Source organism: Heterodontus francisci, chromosome 7 (genome assembly GCF_036365525.1).
Source record: "Heterodontus francisci isolate sHetFra1 chromosome 7, sHetFra1.hap1, whole genome shotgun sequence".
Taxonomy (NCBI): Eukaryota; Metazoa; Chordata; class Chondrichthyes; order Heterodontiformes; family Heterodontidae; genus Heterodontus; species Heterodontus francisci.
In genome coordinates this window covers 70,256,445-70,281,377 of record NC_090377.1, presented here as the reverse complement: position 1 = coordinate 70,281,377, position 24,933 = coordinate 70,256,445, and the positions used below count along the sequence as shown (strand labels likewise).

Below are 24,933 nucleotides of genomic sequence, written 5' to 3'. Positions count from 1 at the left end.
CAAAAACAGACCCATCTAAAGTACTCGAACTATAGTATTTCCAGTCAATATTTGGAAAGTTAAAGTCCCCCATAACCACTACCCTGTTACTCTCGCTCCTGTCGAGAATCATCTTCGCTATCCTTTCCTCTACATCTCTGGAACTATTCGGAGGTCTATAGAAAACTCCCAACAGGGTGACCTCTCCTCTCCTGTTTCTAACCTCGGCCCATACTACCTCAGTAGACGAGTCCTCAAACGTCCTTTCTGCCGCTGTAATACTTTCCTTGATTAACAATGCCACACCCCCCCCTCTTTTACCCTCTTCTCTGTTCTTTCTGAAACATCTAAATCCCGGAACCTGCAACATCCATTCCTGCCCCTGCTCTACCCATGTCTCCGAAATGGCCACAACATCAGGATCCCAGGTACCAACCCATGCTGCAAGCTCACCCATCTTATTCCGGATGCTCCTGGCGTTGAAGTAGACACACTTTAAACCAAGTTCTTGCTTGCCAGTGCCCTCTTGCGTCCCTGTAACCTTATCCCCTACCTCACTACTCTCAACAGCCTGTACACTGGAACTACAATTAAGGTTCCCATTCCCCTGCTGATTTAGTTTAAACCCCACCGAAGAGCACTAACAAATCTCCCCCCCAGGATATTGGTACCCCTCTGGTTCAGGTGAAGACCATCCTGTTTGTAGAGGTCCCACCTACCCCAGAAAGAGCCCCAATTATCCAGGAAACCAAAACCCTCCCTCCTACACCATCCCTGCAGCCACGTGTTCAACTCCTCTCTCTCCCTATTCCTCTCTTCGCTAGCACGTGGCACAGGCAACAACCCAGAGATAACAACTCTGGTTGTTCTCGCTCTAAGCTTCCACCCTAGCTCCCTGAATTTCTGCCTTAAATCCCCATCTCTCTTCCTACCTATGTCGTTGGTGCCTATGTGGACCACGACTTGGGGGTGCTCCCCCTCCCCCTTAAGGATCCCAAAAACACGATCGGAGACATCACGTACCCTGGCACCTGGGAGGCAACACACCAACCGTGAGTCTCTCTCGTTCCCACAGAACCTCCTATCTGTTCCCCTAATTATGGAGTCCCCAATGACTAATGCTCTGCTCCTCTTCCCTTTTCCCTTCTGAGCAACAGGGACAGACTCTGTGCCAGAGACCTGCACCCCATTGCTTACCCCTGGTAAGTCGTCCCCCCCAACAGTATCCAAAACGGTATACCTGTTGTTGAGGGAAACGGCCACAGGGGATCCCTGCACTGCCTGCTGGTTCCCTTTCCTTCCCCTGACGGTAACCCATCTACCTACTTCTTTTACCTGAGGTGTGACTGCCTCCCTATAACTCCTGTCAATAATCCCCTCCGCCTCCCGAATGATCCGAAGTTCATCCAGCTCCAGCTCCAGTTCCCTAACGCGGTCTGCGAGGAGCTGGAGTTGGGTGCACTTCCCGCAGATGCAGTCAGCAGGGACACTCTTGGCGACCCCTACCTCCCACATTCTGCAGGAGGAACATACAACTGCCTTTACCTCCATTCCCACTATTCTAGATTCCCAATAAATCTACTGAAAAACCAAACGAAAAAAAAAAGTCAAAACTTGTTCGCTTAGCAATCCGACGGACTGAACTTTTTAAATAAAAAGCTTACCTTATCAACACCCTAGAGTCCTTTTTTTTTTGGTTAGAGGAGGAGGGTGGGTGGGAGACACTACACGTGTAGTGTCTCGGGTACTGCCACTGCCCAAATAAATAGTTTTCCCCTACCCAGCAGTCCCCGGTCCTCCGAAACAAAAAAGGGATTAACTTGTAACTTACTGAAATTGACCGCTCAGCTGAAAGTCCGCTCCGCACCCCGTTCTATCAAGGCTGCTCCTCGCAAAAGACAAAGATTTTAAAACTGCCCAAGTAGGCAACTTTCTGATGGCCTGGGAGGGGCCCCCCTGATCAGGGTCAAAACATCCCCCGCCTCCCCAATTGACCCCCCTTGCCTTGCCAGGGCCTGACCAATCACCTCCAGTGAGGCCCCAAAAACCTACCTTTTTCCAGGGCCATCCTTTCTCTTCATGTGGAAGCTGGGTTGCATTCCCAGCAGTGGCCACCGATCCCGGTGGCGCTACTGGGACTAAGAGATGCTGGTCTGCTGATTGGCGGCAGCTCCATTAGCCAGGACTTCCTACCTCAATGAGGTGAAAGTCCGGCTTAAGACCAATTAAGGGCCTGGGGACCGTAAAATCCAAACTGGATCCCCAGGACTGGCTGAGGTGGCATCGCTACCGACTTTTCGGTCGGTGGATGGCTCCCGTCCGCCATGCGAAAAATTTTGGCCATAACTTCCTTGTTTTTGCACTCTATACCTCTATTGATAAAGCCTAGGATGCTGTGTGCTTTATTAACTGCTCTCTCGACTTGACCTACCACTTGCAATGATTTATGCACATATACACCTAAGTCCCTCTGCTCCTGCACCCCCTTTAGAATTCTACCCTTTATTTGATATTGTCTCTAGCAAAATGAATCATTCACACTTCTCTGCATTAAATTGCTTCTGCCACTTGTCTACCCATTCCACCAACCTGTCTATGTGCTTTTGTAGTTCTATACTATTGGCCTCACAGTTCACAATGCTATATCAGGATAGTGATAGGTACTGCTGCTGAATTCTTTCACAATCAAATTCAGTGTTTGCAAGGTCCGCCTGCTTTTACATTAATAAATTTTGATATAATACTCCCAAGCTTCACTTGCATGCGCTGTGGGAGAATCTGCCGGTCACAGATAGGCCTGACTAGCCACCAGTGGGCCTGCAACCTTCCCAAGATCTTCGTCCGTGACGAAATGCCAAGAAGAAAGTACTCCCAAGCACATATTATCCATAAATAATGAGAACAAGAGTGGATCTAGCACTGACCTCTAAGGTTATGTCACTTCCAACCCTTATCCAATCTGAGCAACAGCCTTTGTTCCCAGTCCATCAAACAATTATCGAGCTATTCTGCTACAATTTCTATTATTCCACGCCCTGAATTTTTGTGAGAACCCTCCTGTGAGGTACCTCATTGAATGTCTTCTGAAACTTTGTATACATTTATTGCATTCCCTTTATCCATGCAATCACTTCCTCCGAAAACTTCATTAAGTTTTCCAAATGACTGGCATCACTGACCAGCTAAAGAGCAGCTGGTCAGCACCAGTTTACCTTCCCTCAAACCGCAGCACCACCACACCCCCCCCCCCCCCCCGCACCTAACATCCCACTGCAAACAGGCACTTATAGTTGGTACAGCCACTTGCTATTGCTGTGTACATCCACTGACCTCCTGATCCCAGATGCCCTGATGAAGTCAGGAGCAGAGGTCATGAGCGCCCACTCCCTCCCACTGCCACATGTGGAGCGAACCCTTAATTTTTAGATTAGATTAACTACTGCAGTAGGAAATGCACAGCAGGTCTATCAGCATCTGTAAAAAGAATACACAGGTTGATGTTTTGAGAGTAGATCTTCACCTGAACCATTGTTCCGATAAAGGGCTCCAACCAAATTATTAGCCTTTCTTTTTTCATTACAAGTGCTGATGGATCTCCTGTCTTTTTTCTGTATTTTCTCTTTCTGTTTCATATTTTCAGCATTTGTGGTTTTGTTCTTTTCACTTGTTGCAGTGCAATGATCTTGTACTTTCATGAATAGTAGATATGGCATTCCTGACTAAGTACTAGTCTTTTCAAAGGATGTCAAGTTTTTAAATTTAGTTTGAAGTATTAATTGCTCTAGTTGATACATTATTAGTGTAATTTTCTGAGCCAACATACCAAAACAATTGTGTGCATTGACCATGATTCCTGATATCTGCTCCAAGTAGGTGGTGAGATTCTTCACCATCTGTGTACTTGTGAGATTTAGGTAGTGTCTGTGTATTGCAAAGAACCTGCTTCACTCCATACAAACAACAAAATGAAAAGATTATTCCTGGTTAAAACTGTGCATTCTATCTTTTGAACCACTGCACATTGCTTCAATAAGATTTAAACAGCTGCTGAGAGACCTTTACATAAAACAAACTATAAAATGTGATGTCTATTCAGCTCAGCTGTTTTTAATCATTTCTCTATTGGGGTTCAAGTAATGACATTCACAAGTGGCCTTATGAACCTCAGTTAAATAATGTGCCTGCCAATAACAGAAATCAAATAATCACCACTTTATTTACATCTTTCAATTTGGTGTTAAATTAATTACATTGCATTTTTCATCTGATTTAAGTTTTTTATGAATTGTCCTCACCCTGTCAAACAGCATTAAATTGTGCATCTCTTAAAGCTTAGCATCTTTCCTTGCCTTTGGTGTTCAGCATTACTCCCAAGAGTTCATCAGAGAACCTACATAATTAGCACTTTATTTAATTTACTTGGAGAATTATCCTCATGGAATACTGTAAAACTATTGGATTGGTCTGAAGTAGTAAATCTAATTACTAGAAATGCTTGTAATTTGGAGTCATCATAACTTGGTAGAGTACACTTCAGATCAACTCTGTATAAAATTAAACCCATTTTTTCTCTCCTTCCCTAAAAGCACTTACTTTTGCTGGGGAATGTTTCTATCAACTGTCAGCTCTCCAGTACCTTTCTACTATGGCCATTCTTAACATGTGAGCCAAGACGATGATAATTGATGGGCTATTCAAATATGGAAAGCTTAATGACTGAGCCTAATTCTTTTCATATCCTTTCCAGCAGGGGTCACTGGCTAATGGTCATAAGTAGGAACCTTGGCTAATTTTTTTCTACTCCCTAGCACAGAGATACCAAAGCCATTTGTAGTAACCCTTCGATTGTCCTGTGTAATATGATAGCTAAATCAGGAAATATCAGAAATCAAACCTGTCTCTCTTTGAAATAGTGTTGTATCTGCCACTGGCCTGTAGACGGAAATCCTGGGAATGCTTAAGTAACATACCCTTTGGGGGAGGTACTGGTGTAAAACCCATGTAAAATGGATGGAAGCAGCTGAGCCTCCAGGATATTTCTGTATCACCTTTTAAAAGCGTAGTTCAGTCTGCATTCTTCAGAAACACTCTAGCAGACAACCTGGTAAGTTACACTGATTCTCTTTCATTTCTCTCAAATTTCTTCAATGCATTTCTCACCAATATCCTGATTACATTTTGGCAGCATTATGATCAGTCAAATGCCATCTGTGCCCAGAGAGCAGGTCCACAGACAGGATGTATTCAGAACATTTTTGATGAAGATCTCCAAGCCCTCCTGGATGAGATTTAAATCAGGAGACACAGACTCCTGGACCTGTAATCTACCAAGTTGGCCAAATATTTCATTGTGTTACTTGGAGGGTGGTGGCACTGACTGCCAACTCCCTCACTTTTAGGACTACAGAACTGTGGGAATAGAATTTAAATGACTCAACAATGGCACATTTTACTATGTTAATGGTGCTATTTAAATTTAAGTTGTTAACCAAGGCAGATAAGGTAACACATTCACCATACTTTCCCTGGGCACTGTCACATTCATGACCCTATTAAAGCAACACATACCTAACTAACCCTCCATACTGCAACCTGGTTAAGGGCCCCTCTATCTCCCTATCTTAACGATGGCTAAATAGCTCCCCTAACATACAGCAACTGAATTGCATAGCCCCAAAACATCATTCTCCACCACATGTAACACCCCCACATAGAATCATTACTTACTTCAACCCTCCCATGCCACTTGCCACATGCACATACTTTTCTCCTTGTTGGACCATATGGCACACAATTCCCAACAAAGGAAAGGACATCCCCATGTGTAAAGCCCTCAATCCCAGAAGGAAATGGCTGTGGAGCTCATGGGCACACATGTTGCTGTGCCAAATGCTGAAGTTGGTGCTAAGTAGCTATAATATTGCCCTGGCAGCCCTCTATAGTTCCACGCATGCTAAGCCTTCCACCCCTTTCTAGGTCTGCTTCATCCCAAGGGGTCATGCTCAGCTATTTTTCCCTCTGTCATAATTACTGTAGATCCACCATAACAATGCCGGGGTCAACTGAAGGAGGATGATTCTGAGGAGGAGGACCAGGGTTTACTTCATCCTTGCCGCGTATGATGATAACGAGGAAGAAGACCAGCCTTGGCTGCACTTCCATATGATTCAATTTGCCCCAACTACCTCTGCCCCAACTCTCTCCGGCATATCTCCTTTAGCACTTTCTTCCACTCTCTCAGGCACAACTTTGATATTTTCACCTTGCGGGTATTAGGTACTGCTAGTGAGGTGATTGCACACTGTGCATGGAGGACCCAGAGGAGCAAGAAGTAGGGGATAATGTTTCTGCTTCCCAGTGGAGGTAAGGAAATGGCAACTTATGGCTTCAGAGTTATGGGACTCAGAACTCATGAGCAATCACCTGAAAAGAAGGATATTTGTGGAACATTATACAAATGTGCAAACTCCGCAAACAATCTCCCAGGATGAGCGGCAACTGACAGGTGTGACTGTGAAGTATGCAGCCATGCTTTGCAGCAACATCTCAGAAGCTTTGTTTCCTTGCAGAAGCCAATGCAGCAAGTGGCAACTGACTTGAACTCTGCAGCAGTTCCCTGGATAAAAGGCAGCCAAGGATCAGTTGGGGTCTCCACCTTTGTGGAAGCACATATTGCAACTCTGGAGTCAATAGGGGACACATGAATTACAACTTCCGGACCATGGCCAGTGTTGTGTCTCAGGGCTTTCAGGGTCTCCTAGTAGCTATTAGAGCAGCTTTCCTAGTGTTCAGTGGAGTCATAGATCCAGGGCCCAGTGGAATGGCTGTGCCAGGAGTCCAGAAGTCTAATACTGCCATCTCTCGGGACAGCAGCACGTGCCATGCTCCATCCTTTCCCATCAGAGCAGCATGCCAGTGGAACATGGGAGGTGAATCTAGGCTGCCCAGGAGCACGCTCCAGAGACACAGTCAGCAGCGATTCCTTTCCATAAACCAGCTGCAATGAGACGAGGACCACCTCGATCCCATGATCCTTCTGTGCAGCATGATGGACCAACCATTTCCTATAATCCTGGTCTTTACCTAGCACTTAGAAGAAGCACTAGAATAGGAGATAGAAAAGTTCATGTGGGCACCAAGAGGAGGAATATTGTTAGTAAAGAGTAGGCTGATTGCACGGCCATTATTGTATGAAAGTAGAATGTGCAGTTATATTTTGGTTTGTTATTCATGAAGATTCCAATCATACAGAAAAGGAAGAAATCATTTGGTGCTGACTTAATCACTCAGGCAATGATTATTAGCATATTCACATTAGTGCAAAGAAGGCTCTTGTTTTGTCCTGTGGTGGGGTGGTAATGGTTTGAGGCACCAATATCTTTAAGTAAGGGAGAAGGAGGTCAGGCTGTGGTATCCAGGTAAACTGAATTATGTAGTGAATACTTCAGAGATGATCTACTCTCTGATGCCCCTTGCAACTGTTACAGATGACATTTCAGTGGATATCATCCACGTTTTTTTATTCGTTCATAGGACATGGGTATTGCTGGCTAGGCCAGCATTTATTGCCCATCCCTATCTGTCCTTAATTCTCAGAGGGCATTTAAGAGTCAATCACATTGCTGTGGATCTGGAGTCACATGAACCAGACCAGGTAAGGACAGCAGATTTCCTTCCCTAAAGGACATTAGTGAACCAGATGGGTTTTTATAACAATCGGCAATGGTTACATGGTCACCATTGGACCAGCTTTTTAATTCCAGCTTTATTAACTGAATTCAAATTTCACCATCTGCCATGGTGGGATTCGAGCCCAAGTCCCCAGAGCACTAGCCTGGACCTCTGGGCTACTAATACAGTGAAATTATACCAAAATTCGGCAGGAGCTGAGGAATGTAGATTGGGAGCAGCTGTTTGAAGGTAAATCCACATGTGATATGTGGGAGGCTTTTAAAGAGAGGTTGATTAGTGTGCAGGAGAGACATGTTCCTGTGAAAATGAGGGATAGAAATGGCAAGATTAGGGAACCATGGATGACAGGTGAAATTGTGAAACTAACTAAGAGGAAAAAGGAAGCATACATAAGGTCTAGGTGGCTGAAGAAAGACGAAGCTTTGAAAGAATATCGGGAATGTAGGACCAATCTGAAACGAGGAATTAAGAGGGCTAAAAGGGGTCATGAAATATCTTTAGCAAACAGGGTTAAGGAAAATCCCAAAGCCTTTTATTCATATATAAGGAGCAAGAGGGTAACTAGAGAAAGGATTGGCCCACTCAAGGACAAAGGAGGAAAGTGATGCGTGGAGTCAGCGAAAATGGGTGAGATTCTAAACGAGTACTTTGCATCGGTATTCACCGAGGAGAGGGACATGACGGATGTTGAGGTTAGGAACAGATGTTTGATTACTCTAGGTCAAGTCGGCATAAGGAGGGAGGAAGTGTTGGGTATTCTAAAAGGCATTAAGGTGGACAAGTCCCCAGGTCCGGATGGAATCTATCCCAGGTTACTGTGGGAAGCGAGAGAGGAAATAGCTGGGGCCTTAACAGATATCTTTGCAGCATCCTTAAACATGGGTGAGGTCCCAGAGGACTGGAGAATTGCTAATGTTGTCCCCTTGTTTAAGAAGAGAAGCAGGGATAATCCAGGTAATTATAGACCGGTGAGCCTGACGTCAGTGGTAGGGAAGCTGCTGGAGAAGTTACTGAGGGATAGGATCTATTCCCATTTGGAAGAAAATGGGCTTATCAGTGATAGGCAACATGGTTTTGTGCAGGGAAGGTCATGTCTTACCAACTTAATAGAATTCTTTGAGGAAGTGACAAAGTTGATTGATGAGGGACGGGCTGTAGATGTCATATACATGGACTTCAGTAAGGCGTTTGATAAGGTTTCCCATGGTAGGCTGATGGAGAAAGTGAAGGTGCATGGGGTCCAAGGTGTACTAGCTAGATGGATAAAGAACTGGCTGGGCAACAGGAGACAGAGAGTAGCAGTGGAAGGGAGTTTCTCAAAATGGAGACGTGTGACCAGTGGTGTTCCACAGGGATCCGTGCTGGGACCACTGTTGTTTGTGATATACATAAATGATTTGGAGGAAAGTATAGGTGGTCTGATTAGCAAGTTTGCAGACGACACTAAGATTGGTGGAGTAGCAGATAGTGAAGGGGACTGTCAGAGAATACAGCAGAATATAGATAGACTGGAAAGTTGGGCAGAGAAATGGCAGATGGAGTTCAATCAGGGCAAATGCGAGGTGATGCATTTTGGAAGATCCAATTCAAGAGTGAAGTATACAGTAAATGGAAAAGTCCTGGGGAAAATTGATGTACAGAGAGATTTGGGTGTTCAGGTCCATTGTTCCCTGAAGGTGGCAACGCAGGTCAATAGAGTGGTCAAGAAGGCATACGGCATGCTTTCCTTCATCGGACGGGGTATTGAGTACAAGAGTTGGCAGGTCATGTTACAGTTGTATAGGACTTTGGTTCGGCCACATTTGGAATACTGCGTGCAGTTCTGGTCGCCACATTACCAAAAGGATGTGGATGCTTTGGAGAGGGTGCAGAGGAGGTTCACCAGGATGTTGCCTGGTATGGAGGGCGCTAGCTATGAAGAGAGGTTGAGTAGATTAGGATTATTTTCTTTAGAAAGACGAAGGTTGAGGGGGGACCTGATTGAGGTGTACAAAATCATGAGAGGTATAGACAGGTTGGATAGCAAGAAGCTTTTTCCCAGAGTGGGGGATTCAATTACTAGGGGTCACGAGTTCAAAGTGAAAGGGGAAAAGTTTAGGGGGGATATGCGTGGGAAGTTCTTTACGCAGAGGGTGGTGGGTGCCTGGAACGCGTTGCCTGCGGAGGTGGTAGACGCGGGCACGATAGCGTCTTTTAAGATGTATCTAGACAGATACATGAATGGGCAGGAAGTAAAGAGATACAGACCCTTAGAAAATAGGCGTCATGTTTAGTAGAGGATCTGGATCGGCGCAGGCTTGGAGGGCCGAAGGGCCTGTTCCTGTGCTGTAATTTTCTTTGTTCTTTGTACTACACCACATCCTCCCCATGCTGGTTCTAGTTCTTGCAGTTCAAGATCTTCTGAAGTCAATGCCTCCTCTTCAACCATATCAAACTGTTAGTCTTCATGAATTCTGATGTTATACAAAGTGGTATATTTTGTTTTATGTTAAATCGTCCTATGGATGCAGCCAATACCCTGTTTGCTTTAGGTGTAGCTTTACTGCATTGGTTGTGAACTTTTGAAAAGATAGGAAGTATGACACCAGCTCTTTTTCTTGCATCATTGGCTTCTGTGACATTTCGTGTGAGATGTATATATATTTAGCATTAGTCCTGCCCATCTGCATAACACTGTACTTGTCTAAATAGTATACCATTTGCCAAATATGGGCTCATTCCTTCACCATAACTAGATCTGCTTGCAATAGTTTGGTGTCTTCTAATGTCTTAAACACTTGCACATATCTTGGTATCATCCGCAAACTTGCGTACCATACTCCTAACACCTACACCTAGGTCATTAATAAAGATAATAGTCATCAGTAGCTTTAACACCAATCCCCGTGGGACACCATGGATAAATGGTCTCCAAGCAGATCCACAGCCATTGACAGCTTTCTGCTTAGCATGCAGCCAATTCTTAATCCATTGAAATAGCTGCACGCTAATTCCATTGACCTCCAAATATAATCCCAAAACATGGTAATTGGGAAGAAAGTTCAGGCCATAGTGTAAATAGCACAAATGACTCCTAGTCAGTAATTTACAATACTAATACTGAGTCAACATGACAAATGTAATCAATTTAAGGGTTTATGCTCATTACTCCTACAAGCAAATTCACACATGGGAAAGAAAGAAACTTGTATTAAATAGTGTCTTATCAGGCAACAGGAAAACGAGGACTAGTATTGTGCCCAATTAAAGGAAACAAAAGCTGCTATTACAGCAGCTAAAAGATCAGTGGAGAAAAGGATGATGCAACTTATTGCTGATAGTTAAGCATCATCTTAATAAGTGACAAATGATGCAACTTTATCATTTATTACCTCCGTGATTACCTTAGAGAAGAGGATAATGGAAATGGTAGAAGATTTTTTAGCTACTGCATAAGCTGGAGGATCATTGTTAAAGATCATTGTGGGAGCTTTGAAAGATACCCTGGGACAGAGACGAGTTGAAGCAGCTGTCCCAGAGGAGCCAGCTTTTGGCACCCTTTCTCTTATAGAGGCAAGGGTGGCTGGGCCTACGTCTGAAGCTTTCTAATGTAGGTATTGGTGTGAACATTAAAGCAGTAGCCTCTATACCAATTTCCAGAGAGAAAATAGGGGCAATTTGCAACTCGCAGGCATCCAGTGTTCACCCGAAAACCAAAAATGTGCAGCCATGTTTTCAGCCACTGTTGTGGTCTTTTTAAACAAGTTAATTCAAAGAACAAAGAACAGTACAACACAGGAACAGGCCATCCGGCCCTCCGAGCCTGCGCCAATCTTGATGCCTGTCTAAACTAAAACCTTCTGCACTTCCGGGGACCGTATCCCTCTATTCCCTTCCTATTCATGTATTCGTCAAGATGCCTCTTAAACATCGCTATCATACCTGCTTCCACCACCTCCCCCGGCAGCAAGTTCCAGGCACTCACCACCCTCTGTGTAAAGAACTTGCCTCACACATCCCCTCTAAACTTTGCCCCTCGCACCTTAAACCTATGTCCCCTAGTAACTGACTCTTCCACCCTGGGAAAAAGCTTCTGACTATCCACTCTGTCCATGCCGCTCATAACTTTGTAAACCTTTATCATGTTGCCCCTCCACTTCTGTTGTTCCAGTGAAAACAATCTGAGTTTATCCAGCCTCTCCTCATAGCCAATGTCCACTAACAGTTCAAAAATAATGTTCCATATGACGAAATTAATATGTCTCATTTTGGCAGGTGTGGTTTCCGTCACATGATAATGAAGAAGAGTGAGTTAGCATCTGTGCGGCATGTTTTGGTTAAACTCAGGATGAGATTGGGGATAAGAGGAGGGCTTGTTTGTGAACAGTTATATGTCATTGTAGAGGGAGATGATACAGGCCAATGTGACAAGAGGAGACTCTTTGGGTGGTCTGACGTACGTGGGTGTAAAAGAAGGAAATAGTCAGGAATAAAGGGGAAAGAGGACGAGTTTGTGGAGAAGTGTTGGGCTGGAGAGCTGCTGGAAAAGAAAAATGAGGCAGTAGTGTAAATCCTTGGGCAGGCCCATAGTGATAAGAGGCAAGGAGAAGCAGTCAGCCTGTGGAGGAGCCATGAGAGTTCAAGACAATGAAGGGAAAGGAGTCCAACAAGTGGCAAACTGGGTCAGGGAATTGAGGGAGATGGAGGTAATATTTCAGGGGAATATGTAAGTTAGGTGCTGATGTGAAGAGGGTGAGTAGCACAGATTGAGCAAGGAAGAGGATGGTAGAGAGACATATGACAAGCCCAGAATATGCAGTGGAGACAAGATTGAATCAAGTTAAAACACTCAACAAAGGTCAGAAGGTTCAACAAAGGTCAGAAGGTTGTGGAATGCTCCAGGATCTGCATAGGGATCAGAGTCTTGTGTTGGAAATGTGTTGGGTATGAGTAGAAATTGGACAGTAATCAAGAGTCAGCACTAAAATTGATGAGTAGCATGGGCCAGTACAAACATTGATGCTTAATCCTGGATGTCCAAAGTGTCTGCAAATAATAGATCAACATTATGTTGCGCAGTGGCGCACTGGTTAGCACCGCAGCCTCACAGCTCCAGCGACCCGGGTTCAATTCTGGGTACTGCCTGTGTGGAGTTTGCAAGTTCTCCCTGTGTCTGCGTGGGTTTTTTCTGGGTGCTCCGGTTTCCTCCCACAAGCCAAAAGACTTGCAGGTTGGTAGGTAAATTGGCCATTATAAATTGCCCCTAGTATAGGTAGGTGGTAGGGAAATATAGGGACAGGTGGGGATGTGGTAGGAATATGGGATTAGTGTAGGATTAGTATAAATGGGTGGTTGATGGTCGGCACAGACTCGATGGGCCGAAGGGCCTGTTTCAGTGCTGTATCTCTAAAAAAAAATTATAAAAAAAGTTATCAAATGTTTGGATTTGTTATTGGTTATATATTACAATGGTGTTAACAACTGCAGAAATTAAATAAATAATAAAACTAATTTCATCAATGAACAGAGGTTAATTTATTTTAAGCAGAAACTTGTGTGATAAAACTCATTAGTATAGTGCAATATACTATACATCACATACAAATATATACATATATATAAGGCTAAAGTGTGGCGAGTTGAAGAGACTTAGCAGTTGGCAGGAAAAAAGACAGAAGCGCAAGGGGAGAGCCAACTGTGTCACAGCCCCGACAACCAATTTTATCTGCAGCACCTGTGGAAGAGTCTGTCACTCTAGAATTGGCCTTTATAGCCACTCCAGGCGCTGCTTCACAAACCACTGACCACCTCCAGGCGCTTACCCATTGTCTCCTGAGACAAGGAGGCCAAAGAAGAAGATATTATATATATAATATATATATCCAAATATACTATACAAATACATCAGTCCCTGCTTAACTGAAATATTATTGACAGACTGACTTCTGGCTTGTATATGTTGCAGTATTTAAAAGAAAAATGTAACCATTTATTTAATTAAGTTTCATGAGTGCACTACGGTACAGAGGGGAATAAAAGTACAATTATAAAGACAATTTTAAATATTAGTGTTCAAACATTTTAAATATTTTTCAGTCCTAGCAAGGTTATTTTAAACTTTTAAGCTGTGGTATTGGCATCCCATTATAACTTTCAGCATACGTGAACTCATTTTCATCTGACACAGCACAAAGAAAAAAATAAACTGCAGAAGTAAAGGTCTCAGTGTTATATCACGAAATGTAAAGATTTTAAAAAAAACGCATGTTGTAATTTACGTAAAACAGCTTAGAAAATTGTAGTATAGAGTGCCTTGAGACTTGGCTTTGAAGTTTTGCTTAATGAGTTTAAAATTATTATGATAGCGTTATATTTGGAAATGTTACTGTATGAATGCTTAATGTGTTATCAAATTTTCCTCACCCCATTTTAACTGAGGTATTAAGCTGTTTATGCATCCATTAACAAATGCATGAATGAAGTCAGTCTGTAAATATCAATTAAGTCAAGCAGGAACTGCAGTTTAACTGACATAACTTTGTATTACCCTATACTAATAATATCAGGACAATAATATCTACCTTACTGCTTCAGGTGATTTTTTGTAGTAAGAAATGTGTATCTTATACTGCACATGCAGTCTTTTACTCTATTATACTATTCATATTGGGTCTTTAAAAATGTAGCATAATTTAGATTGTACCTTCTTTATAGTGTAAGCATTGGGGGGTTTTGACGACTGGGCAACTCTCAACCTCCATAAATTTGCCCAGGCATGCGCCATGGAGAGGTCACTCCATAACCACTGACCACCTCCAGGCGCGTATCCATTGTCTCTCGAGATAAGGAGGCCCAAAAGAAAGAAAGAAATTAGATCTATTGTAATTTAAACACATATTACTTAAATAAAACTATTAAGTACATCACTACTTGATTACTCAGCACATCAGGCAGCATCTGTGGAGGGAAAAACAGAGTTAACAGAAACATTAACTCTGCTTTTCTTCCCACAGATGCTGCTTGACCTGCTAAGTATTTTCAGCATCTGCTGCATTTTGTTTTTGCATCACTACTTGATTTCTTGTCTGTTCCGTTTTGTTATTAATTCAACTACTCTACAATAAAGCTAATACTTCAAAATATGAGAAAAGAGATATTATGTACTGGTTGCTAAATTATTTAAGAAGTATAATGACAGCTGGAGAACAAAGGGTTAGTTGAATTCATCAGCATGTAATTCAGCAGTACAAACAGCAGGGGTCCTTCAGCAATTGTAGTACAGCTATAGAATATATTGCTTTAGGATTCAGTTTGATTGAATTATAAACATAATTATTGTGAATAATGGGAATAGCAGACTTTCATACATTAAAATGATTTCCAAACTGATTTACAGATAAGTTGTTTGCTGAGAATGAGTACAGAGAAAATATATTGTATTACTAATTTGTACTTTTCATGAACACATTACATATTAAAATTTTTGCTTATAGCAAACACTTGCTGTGTTACACTTATCCTGCCACACTTGTTGATTACACTCCTGTAGTTATAAAACTGCATATCCTCTAGTTTACCATGAGTAATGGCATGGCAGATGTGCTAATAATGATATAAAACTATGTTCAGTGAGTGTTACTTCAGTGATATATGATACTCATCTGCAGTGTGCTAACAGAGATCAGCTTGCTCTTCTGGTCTGAAACTGCTAATCATAGCAAAAATAAAATAACAAAATTGGGGGGAAAAATGTTAATTTGAATTGTGTTTGGAGTGAAAAGGTCTTAAAATTGAACATATAAATAAAACATATTCGGTTTATTTCTACACTGCCTGTGGTGAAATAATAATGATAAAGCCATATAGACTTTAATAAAAGACTGGTACTGAAACAACTTGTTTTAACATATCCAAATGCTGAAGTAAAAATGGTAATTGCAACTTTTGTGCTTTTTAATTGCTGCCATTTATAGCTATCTGTGCTATGACCTAATTCTTTTTTAGGCTATTTCTAAGCCTACTTATATGGCATAATGAGTTATAATTCATTCTCTAAACCAATGCAAAATGTCATCTGAAACTGTTCCAGGCTGCACAAGAAAAATAGATTCATTGATTTTGCCTGAAAACATTTATTGAAATTTATGCAGAAGCAAGTCATAACTTCTCTTGATAACCTGGTACAGCAATTTAACTCAAAATGTTTTTATGCTGCAGGAGTGCAGCCAGTGAGAGCTGTGTAGATCTTGCTCTGTTGGCTGTACTCAATAATATAAAAAAAACCTTTATGTTTGGGGAACTTATGACATTGAATGGATCATCAGGTAAAGGGAACAAGTTCCAGTAAAGTTAAAATGGGACCAATGTTCCTATGTTTATACTCTTAATACCAGGTTTTTAGTTATTATCGGGTTAAATGAGGTATGGTGCTGTTAATAGTTTAATGCGGTATTTGGTTAGTAACAGGTTTGGTACTGTATTTTGGAGAAGGAACACACAAATTCCCTACAACACTTAGCGCACCATAGTTTCTTTTTGGACAGGTGATCCTTACAATAACTTTAATTTAGAAAACCATCACAAAGGGAAAAGGAGCTGGCACCATTTAAGATAATAGTGTTAAGTTTAAAACCATACTAACTTTCATTAAATAAAATGCAAATGAATTGACTACTTGAGCCACAGCTGAAGCGACTTTTGTATTTTATAGCATTGTTTTGGCAATGTATATCGGCAAGTGTTGTGGAAACATTATTCGCTATTATTTTTCAAAAGCTTACAAAGCACATAACTTGGAAATGTTGTTGCCACCTGTTGCGTGATTCCCCAAAGGTTTTCTTTATTATTTGCACATGCAGCTATTACACTATGCACATTTAAATTGAGAATTATATCTCAGCCTTTGTCATAATATTTTCTGAAAGGTGCGTGGAATATCTTCAGTGCACTATTGTTTGTTTATGCTGTAAATCCGTTGAAATGTGTTAAAATGTTTCCTACATATTAAAAAAAATCCTGCCACCCATGGATTAAGACTTTGATGTCACCAATCCTGCTTCAAAGGCTCTTTTCATTGCTATTAATCACAGTTTAGCCTCTGAAGATGTAGCCAGAGAAAACATTTGGACATCTTGTGCTAGACATACTAAAACTTTGACACATCCTGAGTGTATCACACATGCTTATTTAATATCTCTTTAACATCCCTTAAATAAAACTATTTTGCTTTCTCTCTTTCCAGGTAACTTAGCACAGTCAAGAGCAAGAGTAAATGCAGCATCAAGGTCATTACCTCCACAGCTCAATGCAGGCCGTAACAAGGTTTGTATTCTTTATAACTGGCTCTTTCAAATAGTGAATTCCTTCTAATTAGCATTGTGAGATATACGTAAAGCTGCAATTTATTTCTTGTTCATTTTTAATAAACACATTTCATAATGATCCTGAGATCCTTTTCCTTTTTTATTACTTTAATAGAAATTATGTTTTCTGTTTCATTCGCGAACTGAAAAAGTGTATTGTGAATTCAATTCTTCACAAGATCAAATGAACAAATTTGTATTTATATGAACAGTTTTGGGAGAATAGACTTTATTACTAGAGACATTGATAACTTTCTTTTACAGTCTTTTCAGTTCAATACTAAGATACAATACATTTAAACTGATGACCCAACTGTAATGAAAGTATTTACTTCTAAGTAGTTAAATGTAAAGTTTAGATTTGATCAATTTTAACGGCATAGTATCAAACTGCATTTCACATGCACTTTACATTTGCATCAAAACACTTAGTTCTTGGGTTCTTCATTTGCATCCTATGGTGTGAGTCACCAGGACTTGTATCTATCCCTCCAGCTACTATATCTTCAAAGAAAACAACTGAAGTCAAGCCAATCAATGAATACAGCCAGCACAAATCCAATATGTACATATTACTACACTTCAACAGCAAACATTTAGCTGTAACATTTTCATCAAGAAGGGGCTATTTAAGCTTGATGTTTAAAAAGATTGCAGCTCATGGTAAAGTCATGATGTCCTCTGTAAATCCAGAATTATTTCTGAGTTTCCCTGAAAGAGAAAAATACAAACTCTGTGATCTAAAAAAAAACTCCTCGGTGATTGCATTCACACCATGACATGAGAGACTAAATAATGAACCCTGCTGCTGATCTAGTCAGAAAGCCCAATATTTATTTGTTCATGTGATGAGTTCAAATACTTTGAAGTTATGTCTGTCAATGCAGATTTTTACAGGGACATTGAGTTTTTATAAACAGCAATTCACTCCATCTTATTTTTCAATAAAATTATAAATGCTTTCTGTAAAACAAAATGCTGTGAGAAATTAAGAACCCAAGGTAAAAGTAGTAATGAGAGGGTTTGAAGCCACATGATGTAGTTATTGTCAAAATGGTTATCTTTGCAGCATTTTCTTCTGTTTAATCTTTCTTACTGTGCTGATCTTCTGTTGCTGTATTTCTAGAATAAAAATTAACTTTCTTGTTACATTGTTGATCATCTTTTATTCTATTTACTTTTCAAATACAGTCTCCTAAATACTTGCTGAAGGTAAGAATGACAACAAGATGACGTTTAATGTCAGATAGAAAACTTAAAACACCACAACAGTACACTGTGGTAATCTTCCAAACCTATAGTTCAGTTCAGTTTTTTTTATTAACCTACAAAATGGGTAAGAGCTTGATTATTCGTTAGATTGTGCTGCATTTGCAATATTTATTTTCAGTTTTTCAATCTTCGTTTTTTAAAAATTCCAACACTCCCCATCACACAGGCCTAGAAACTGGGCCATGAAGCCCCCGTTTTTCAGAAGGCTATTAAGGCCACAAAATGGCACGCAGAAAGCACACATATACTTACAGCCAGAAGTGCGTGTACCATCATTTTTGGTAAGGACAAACAAGTTGTGTCCTTTAACTACACTTGAAGGTGGCATTAAGCCCTTTGGGTGTACAAATAAGGGGCCTAATACCTGCTAGAGGCCCTTGTTCCAGCAGCATCACAAACTTCACTTACGGAAATGAACCTTAGGGATTATCTGCCAATCAACAAGTTAAGTAATTTTACTAAATCTGGACCAGGAGGAGCAGGAGTACTCCTCCCAACCCCACATTAAAGAACTTGGTCATTGCTGTTGATTTCCCCCATCACCACTGCTTCAGGACCCCTGAAACCTGATGGTGAACTGCAGGCTCCCTGTCCCTTCAGTCTACTCTCAATTGCATACTCCAGCTCCCCCACTCCGAACCTCGATCGCAAACTCCAGGCCTCTTGTCCCTTCCCCCAACCCTCCATCACAGATGCCAGTCCACCCCCCCTCCCCCCCCCCCACCCCCCCAACTACTGATCGAGGACTGCATGCCCCCAGTCCCCCAACCAGACACCCAACTGTGGACCTTGGACCCAGCCACAATTGCCTGAGGCCTGCTGTGATTCCAGTAGAGGCCTGATTTTTCTTCACTCAACTGCTCTCTTTACTGCAGGGCTGCAGCACAATAACATTGAGGGCTGAGGCCCAATATCAGGGCCGCCTCAAAGCTCACTGTTCTGTCACAGAGTATTAACCCTGTGCTCCCCCAAGCGCTCTGAGCCCAAATTTCCAGTCCCATCTCTGTTTTACATTCCTAGACGCTATTCATGAGTGTTTCCCTGCAGTGTTTTTGAACAGGCTGCCAGGGGTGTATAAGAATGGCGTAAGTGGATTGTCCCTTTAATTTTTCTGCACAATAGCTTTATCTTTCTGAGAATCAGTCCATGTCCATGGACAATGGCTTGACTGAGATCGGTAATCTATCAGTAGAAAATATGCATAACCAAGAGGGTTATCACATTCTGCCAAGTATCCAAATATATAAGAAAAAGAGAAGCAGGGTAGAGCTGGGCCAAGGATTGGGATCATAACTGAAATTCTGATGGTTTCATTGTTCCAGATGAAAATTAATTGAAAATCTAAATAACCAATACATTCATAATTATAAAACAGAATGGAAAAATGCTCAATGTTTGTTTTACATCTTAGAAATTTCTGGACTACATACTCAAAACTGGATTATCTCTGTCAACAACATGGCAACTGTATGCACTGAGTGCATCGATGTTTAACAGCACCAGGCCACCCATTTCTAGTATTTCAGTTGCAAATCAATGATAGGTTAAAAGTTAAAAAGAGTCTGCTTAACCCATCCTGTTCATACTGGTTCTCAAGAACAATACATTTTTGCTTAACTTGGCAATTGATTGAAATCTGGTAAAATAATCGGATTAAAATTCATTCAATTTTCAGCCTTTTTTTTTGTTCAATTTATTGCAGACTGCAGAATGCATGTTCTATATTTTTAAGGGTTACTTTAAAAACAAAATAGGTTTTAATGGGACAAATGAGATTACAGTGTTTTTCTTTGTTTCTTTTTTATGTATTTTGCCAAAGAATAATCAAGCATAGCAGCTTAATATCTATGCACATAATACATCCCAGTTGCCAGCCATTTACCATTTGCAAACAAAATGTCTGTGTTCGTAGCTAACCTTTGAGGTTTAATTTGCTTGCATTAACAAAATATCCATTTATTTTCTATTTACTTTTTTGAATCACAACTTTAGTCATCAGATTTTGCATGTATGAAAGCTGACTGAGAAAAAGGTATGAAGTCCAGAATATGTTCCACGAATTTTCCAAAAAATGTTATAAAAGATATTCCAAAATACACGCTAACAATGCAAAGTGTGGCATATTGTTGTGAAACTTATATATTTTTTTATATAAAACTGGTTTCTACTGCATACGTTTTAAACTTTCAGCTCATTGACCAAAAAATTTTTTTTTTACATCCCTTTTCTATTTATTTTTCCCATTGTTATATCTCCTCAATTATGCGCTGTTCCTCTACTTAGTAGATGAACATACGATTTATTCCCGGCCCTCTCTGCCAATTCTGTTCTATAGTTTGTTGCTAAATTTACAAGAGTGAGTTGGGATGATTTGTCCACTGATTTTCCCTCCATCCCTTCGGAGAAGCATTACTATCTTAACGTTTGCTTCCTTTAGTCCAGCTGGTTTTAGGAATTTGCCATGCTGGGAGACGCAAACATGGAGCTGTGTCACATCACTTTGTAGTTCAGGATGTTAGTAAGCCAACACATTGATGTGAAATTCCCCAAATATAAAAAACATTTTTAAGTTTCTGTACGTATGCAGATATCTTTCCCATACATAGTACGTTCATAATACATTCATGAATTGATGTAATTTTTGAATGTTCAATTATTCTGTTGTAGATTATCCAATAAAACCAGTTCTTAGTTCACAAACAAAGAACACATAACCTACTTCTGTTTTCTTAGATGGCAGCATGTAACAAGCAATTATTTTTTTTATTCGTTCGTGGGATGTGGGCATCACTGGCTAAGCCAGCATTTATTGCCCATCCCTAATTGCCCTTGAGAAGGTGGTGGTGAGCTGCCTTCTTGAACCGCTGCAGTCCTTGTAGTGTAGGTACAGCAACAGTGCTGTTAGGAAGGGAGTTCCAGGATTTTGACCCAGTGACAGTGAAGGAACATAACACCTATCTATGTCCCAGATATATTTACATAATGAACAAAAATGCATACCAGTACTTATGATGGTAATGTAAACATAACTCTAAAGCCATTCATTTTAGTGCTTCATTAAATTTGATTGTTTGTAAAGTGTAAGATCATCAAAATGTTAATATTGTGTGGTTAATAGGGCTGTTTTCATATAGAATTTATATTAAGGGCAAATTTTATGTTGGTTTAATAGTAAAAACCTGAATTGTGTTCTATTTTAATATCAACAGTATGCCTTGAAGCTAGTATCCTTTGATTTCTTTGATTCCTTTTATTGACTCAGCCGCTGATTCCCTGCATTTTTTTTTGCAGTGGTAATTTTATCACTCTGTGCACAGGTACCAGTTCTAGGAGGTTACGTTGTTTTTGTAATCTATATTTTGCTCATATATATTTTTTTATTGTTCTGTAACCAGGTTGATACAATGGAAGTTATGAGACATCCTGAAGAAACAACAAACATGAAAAGGCAAACTGTGGCTTCTTACTTCAGGGTAAAATTATAAATTTAGCTGCAAATATTTTAAATGAAAAACTGCAATGATTTTGAAGAACCTAAATTTCTAGTGACACTGTATAACTCAAAAGAGAGCATGTATATGCTAATAGGGGCCATGATATAGAATTGTAAGGTTCTTATGCAGATGCCTTTGTTTTAGAGTCAGAGTTATACAGCACAGAAACAGGTCCTTCGGCCCATCGTGTCTGTGCCAGCCATCCAGCACCCAACTATTCTAATCCCATATTCCTGCACTTGGCCCGTAGCCTTGTATGGTAGTTTCTTGTTTGTATTTTAAAACTATTCTATGACTTTGACCAAAGAAAACATTTTAGGAAAAAAATGTAGTTACAAATAGAAATAACTTTATTAAACTGTAAAGTAAATAGAGAATGATTGGTAAAAGTGATCAAATGAAAATAATCTCAAGGGATTTAGCTAAAACCTGGTGGGAGTCAAAACCTTGGACAAAAGGCTCATGTACATTCACTAGACCTTTTAAAGGATCTTATTGTGATTTTTGTGTTTTTATTTTGTTTTCAGCTGATACATTTGTGAGGTTTAGTGCCAGATGCATATTTACTTATTTATTTTGCTACAAACTTTCTTTATTGGCATCAGACAGTTTGCACCAAAAATCCTTCAACATAAAAGATATAAATCACTTCTGATCATTGTAAATAAGTTAGGAGTATATCATGTCAATAGAAGCAATTGATCAATTACCAGCAAACAAACAATTTTTCATGTTTTTTTTCTTATCTGACAGTATTCATTAATGGATCTCCTGTCTAAAATGGTGGTTGGACAGCCTCATTTTGTCCGTTGCATCAAACCCAATGATGACCGACAAGCAGAAAAATTTTTTGAAGCAAGAGTACTGGTTCAACTGCGGTACACTGGCATTTTGGAAACTATACGTATTCGTGCACAAGGATATTCTCATCGCATCCTCTTTGAAGAGTTTGTTAAAAGGTAAAAATACCATAGACAGTGTGCAGATGCAATTTGTAAAGTGTCTTGCATCAGCAAAAAGACTTTCTGTGTCCACTGTGCACAACAGTAAATGGAAGGAATTTGCCTTTTGGTGTCATGACCAAGGTAAGATTTCCATGGTTTCTCGTGTCTCCCCAAATCTCTCGTTACTTTCAGAGCTTTGTAGATGAAGGCTTCACTCTTTGTTTTATCCGCTTCTGTCTATGCAAACATCATAAAGAAGAGTCTTATGGTTATTTTCCTATCTGCTAATTTTAGCAAAAATGTAGATAGGGATAAACACCTTGGGAGCAAAAGCGAACGGACTGCTGGTCCATTAATCAATGCTGCTCGGAGGATTGTTCCTTACAAGAACAGGTTCTCAAATATTACCAAGAGAGAAAATAAAATTTACTTTATGAATGGCAGACATGAAGAACTTGTGCAGAATTAAGTAGTAGAAAAAGCAAAAATTTCAGAAATAGCATGAATAATACACAGGATTTTCTGTACAGAATTTGAGTAAGGTGGGAGTGTGGAAGGTATTAGTGCATACCTGAAATCTTTTTTTTTCTTTTTGGGCCTCCTTATCTCGAGAGACAATGGATACGCGCCTGGAGGTGGTCAGTGGTTTGTGAAGCAGCGCCTGGAGTGGCTATAAAGGCCAATTCTGGAGTGACAGGCTCTTCCACAGGTGCTGCAGAGAAATTTGTTTGTCGGGGCTGTTGCACAGTTGGCTCTCCCCTTGCGCCTCTGTCTTTTTTCCTGCCAACTACTAAGTCTCTTCGACTCGCCACAATTTAGCCCTGTCTTTATGGCTGCCCGCCAGCTCTGGCGAATGCTGGCAACTGACTCCCACGACTTGTGATCAATGTCACACGATTTCATGTCGCGTTTGCAGACGTCTTTAAAGCGGAGACATGGACGGCCGGTGGGTCTGATACCAGTGGCGAGCTCGCTGTACAATGTGTCTTTGGGGATCCTGCCATCTTCCATGCGGCTCACATGGCCAAGCCATCTCAAGCGCCGCTGACTCAGTAGTGTGTATAAGCTGGGGGTGTTGGCCGCTTCAAGGACTTCTGTGTTGGAGATATAGTCCTGCCACCTGATGCCAAGTATTCTCCGAAGGCAGCGAAGATGGAATGAATTGAGACGTCGCTCTTGGCTGGCATACGTTGTCCAGGCCTCGCTGCCGTAGAGCAAGGTACTGAGGACACAGGCCTGATACACTCGGACTTTTGTATTCCGTGTCAGTGCGCCATTTTCCCACACTCTCTTGGCCAGTCTGGACATAGCAGTGGAAGCCTTACCCATGCGCTTGTTGATTTCTGCATCCAGAGACAGGTTACTGGTGATAGTTGAGCCTAGGTAGGTACCTGAAATAGACTGTGCTAAAATAAATACTGATTGCTATCTGTACTGGCGGTTATTCTAAATGCTTGCCCTTTTCTATCTCACTAACCATCTGAAATAGTAGGCTGAATTTTATTAGCGCACCGCACTTCGCGGCAGCGCACTTTGAACTCGGTGGCATGCCACAGAGCCCCCACGATATTACGTGGGGAGAGACGGAACATCCATCACAGTGAGTGACCTTTTGTCAGCTGTGTAGCAGGTGCTGGGGCCCTATTTAAAGCACCCCAGCACCTGCTTCCTGATAGCTGCCAAAGAGATACTTATCTCACTGTTGAAGAGTGGGGCTGCTGTCAATCTGGCAGCAAAGCAGAAAGCACTGGAGAAACTCAGCAGGTCTGGCAGCATCTGTGGGGAGAGAAGCAGAGTTAACTTTCAGGTCTGTGTCCAAGTTCACAGACCTGAAAATTAACTCTGCTTCTCTCTCCACAGATGCTGCCAGACATGCTGAGTTACCCCAGCACTTTCTGCTTTGCTGCCACGTACTTACCCTACTGTCTACCAGCGTCCTGTGAAGTTACGATCCTCTTCTTCCACTCAAGTGTAACATTCCTCCTTGTAGGCGTGATCCACCTGGGTGAATAATCTTAATTTTGCACATACCAGGATGTGAGACTTAAATATACCATAACAGGCAAACACACAACAGAAATAAAACCATAATTGAAGAATAGCTGCATACTATGGGCTTCTAATCATAACTGACTGTGAAAAGCCGCAGACTAACATGCATTTGGAATCTGTATTCATTTCTCTGCTAGCTGTTATGTGAAAATACATGTG

The 24,933-nt window shown here is 41.0% G+C and overlaps 1 protein-coding gene across 6 annotated transcripts in view; it reads left to right on the top strand.

Annotated features, from left to right (window-relative positions):
• Nucleotides 1–24,933, top strand: part of myo3b (myosin IIIB) — a 756,411-nt gene that overhangs the window by 393,323 nt on the left and 338,155 nt on the right. For 5 of the 6 annotated variants that reach the window (XM_068035378.1, XM_068035376.1, XM_068035375.1 and 2 more), the window contains exons 23-26: nucleotides 16,892–16,971; nucleotides 18,204–18,224; nucleotides 21,680–21,757; nucleotides 22,532–22,737. In XM_068035378.1, coding sequence (XP_067891479.1) covers nucleotides 16,892–16,971; nucleotides 18,204–18,224; nucleotides 21,680–21,757; nucleotides 22,532–22,737 — 385 coding nt within the window. The remainder of the gene's footprint in view (nucleotides 1–16,891; nucleotides 16,972–18,203; nucleotides 18,225–21,679; nucleotides 21,758–22,531; nucleotides 22,738–24,933) is intronic. The other variant, XM_068035381.1, reaches the window with a different exon arrangement.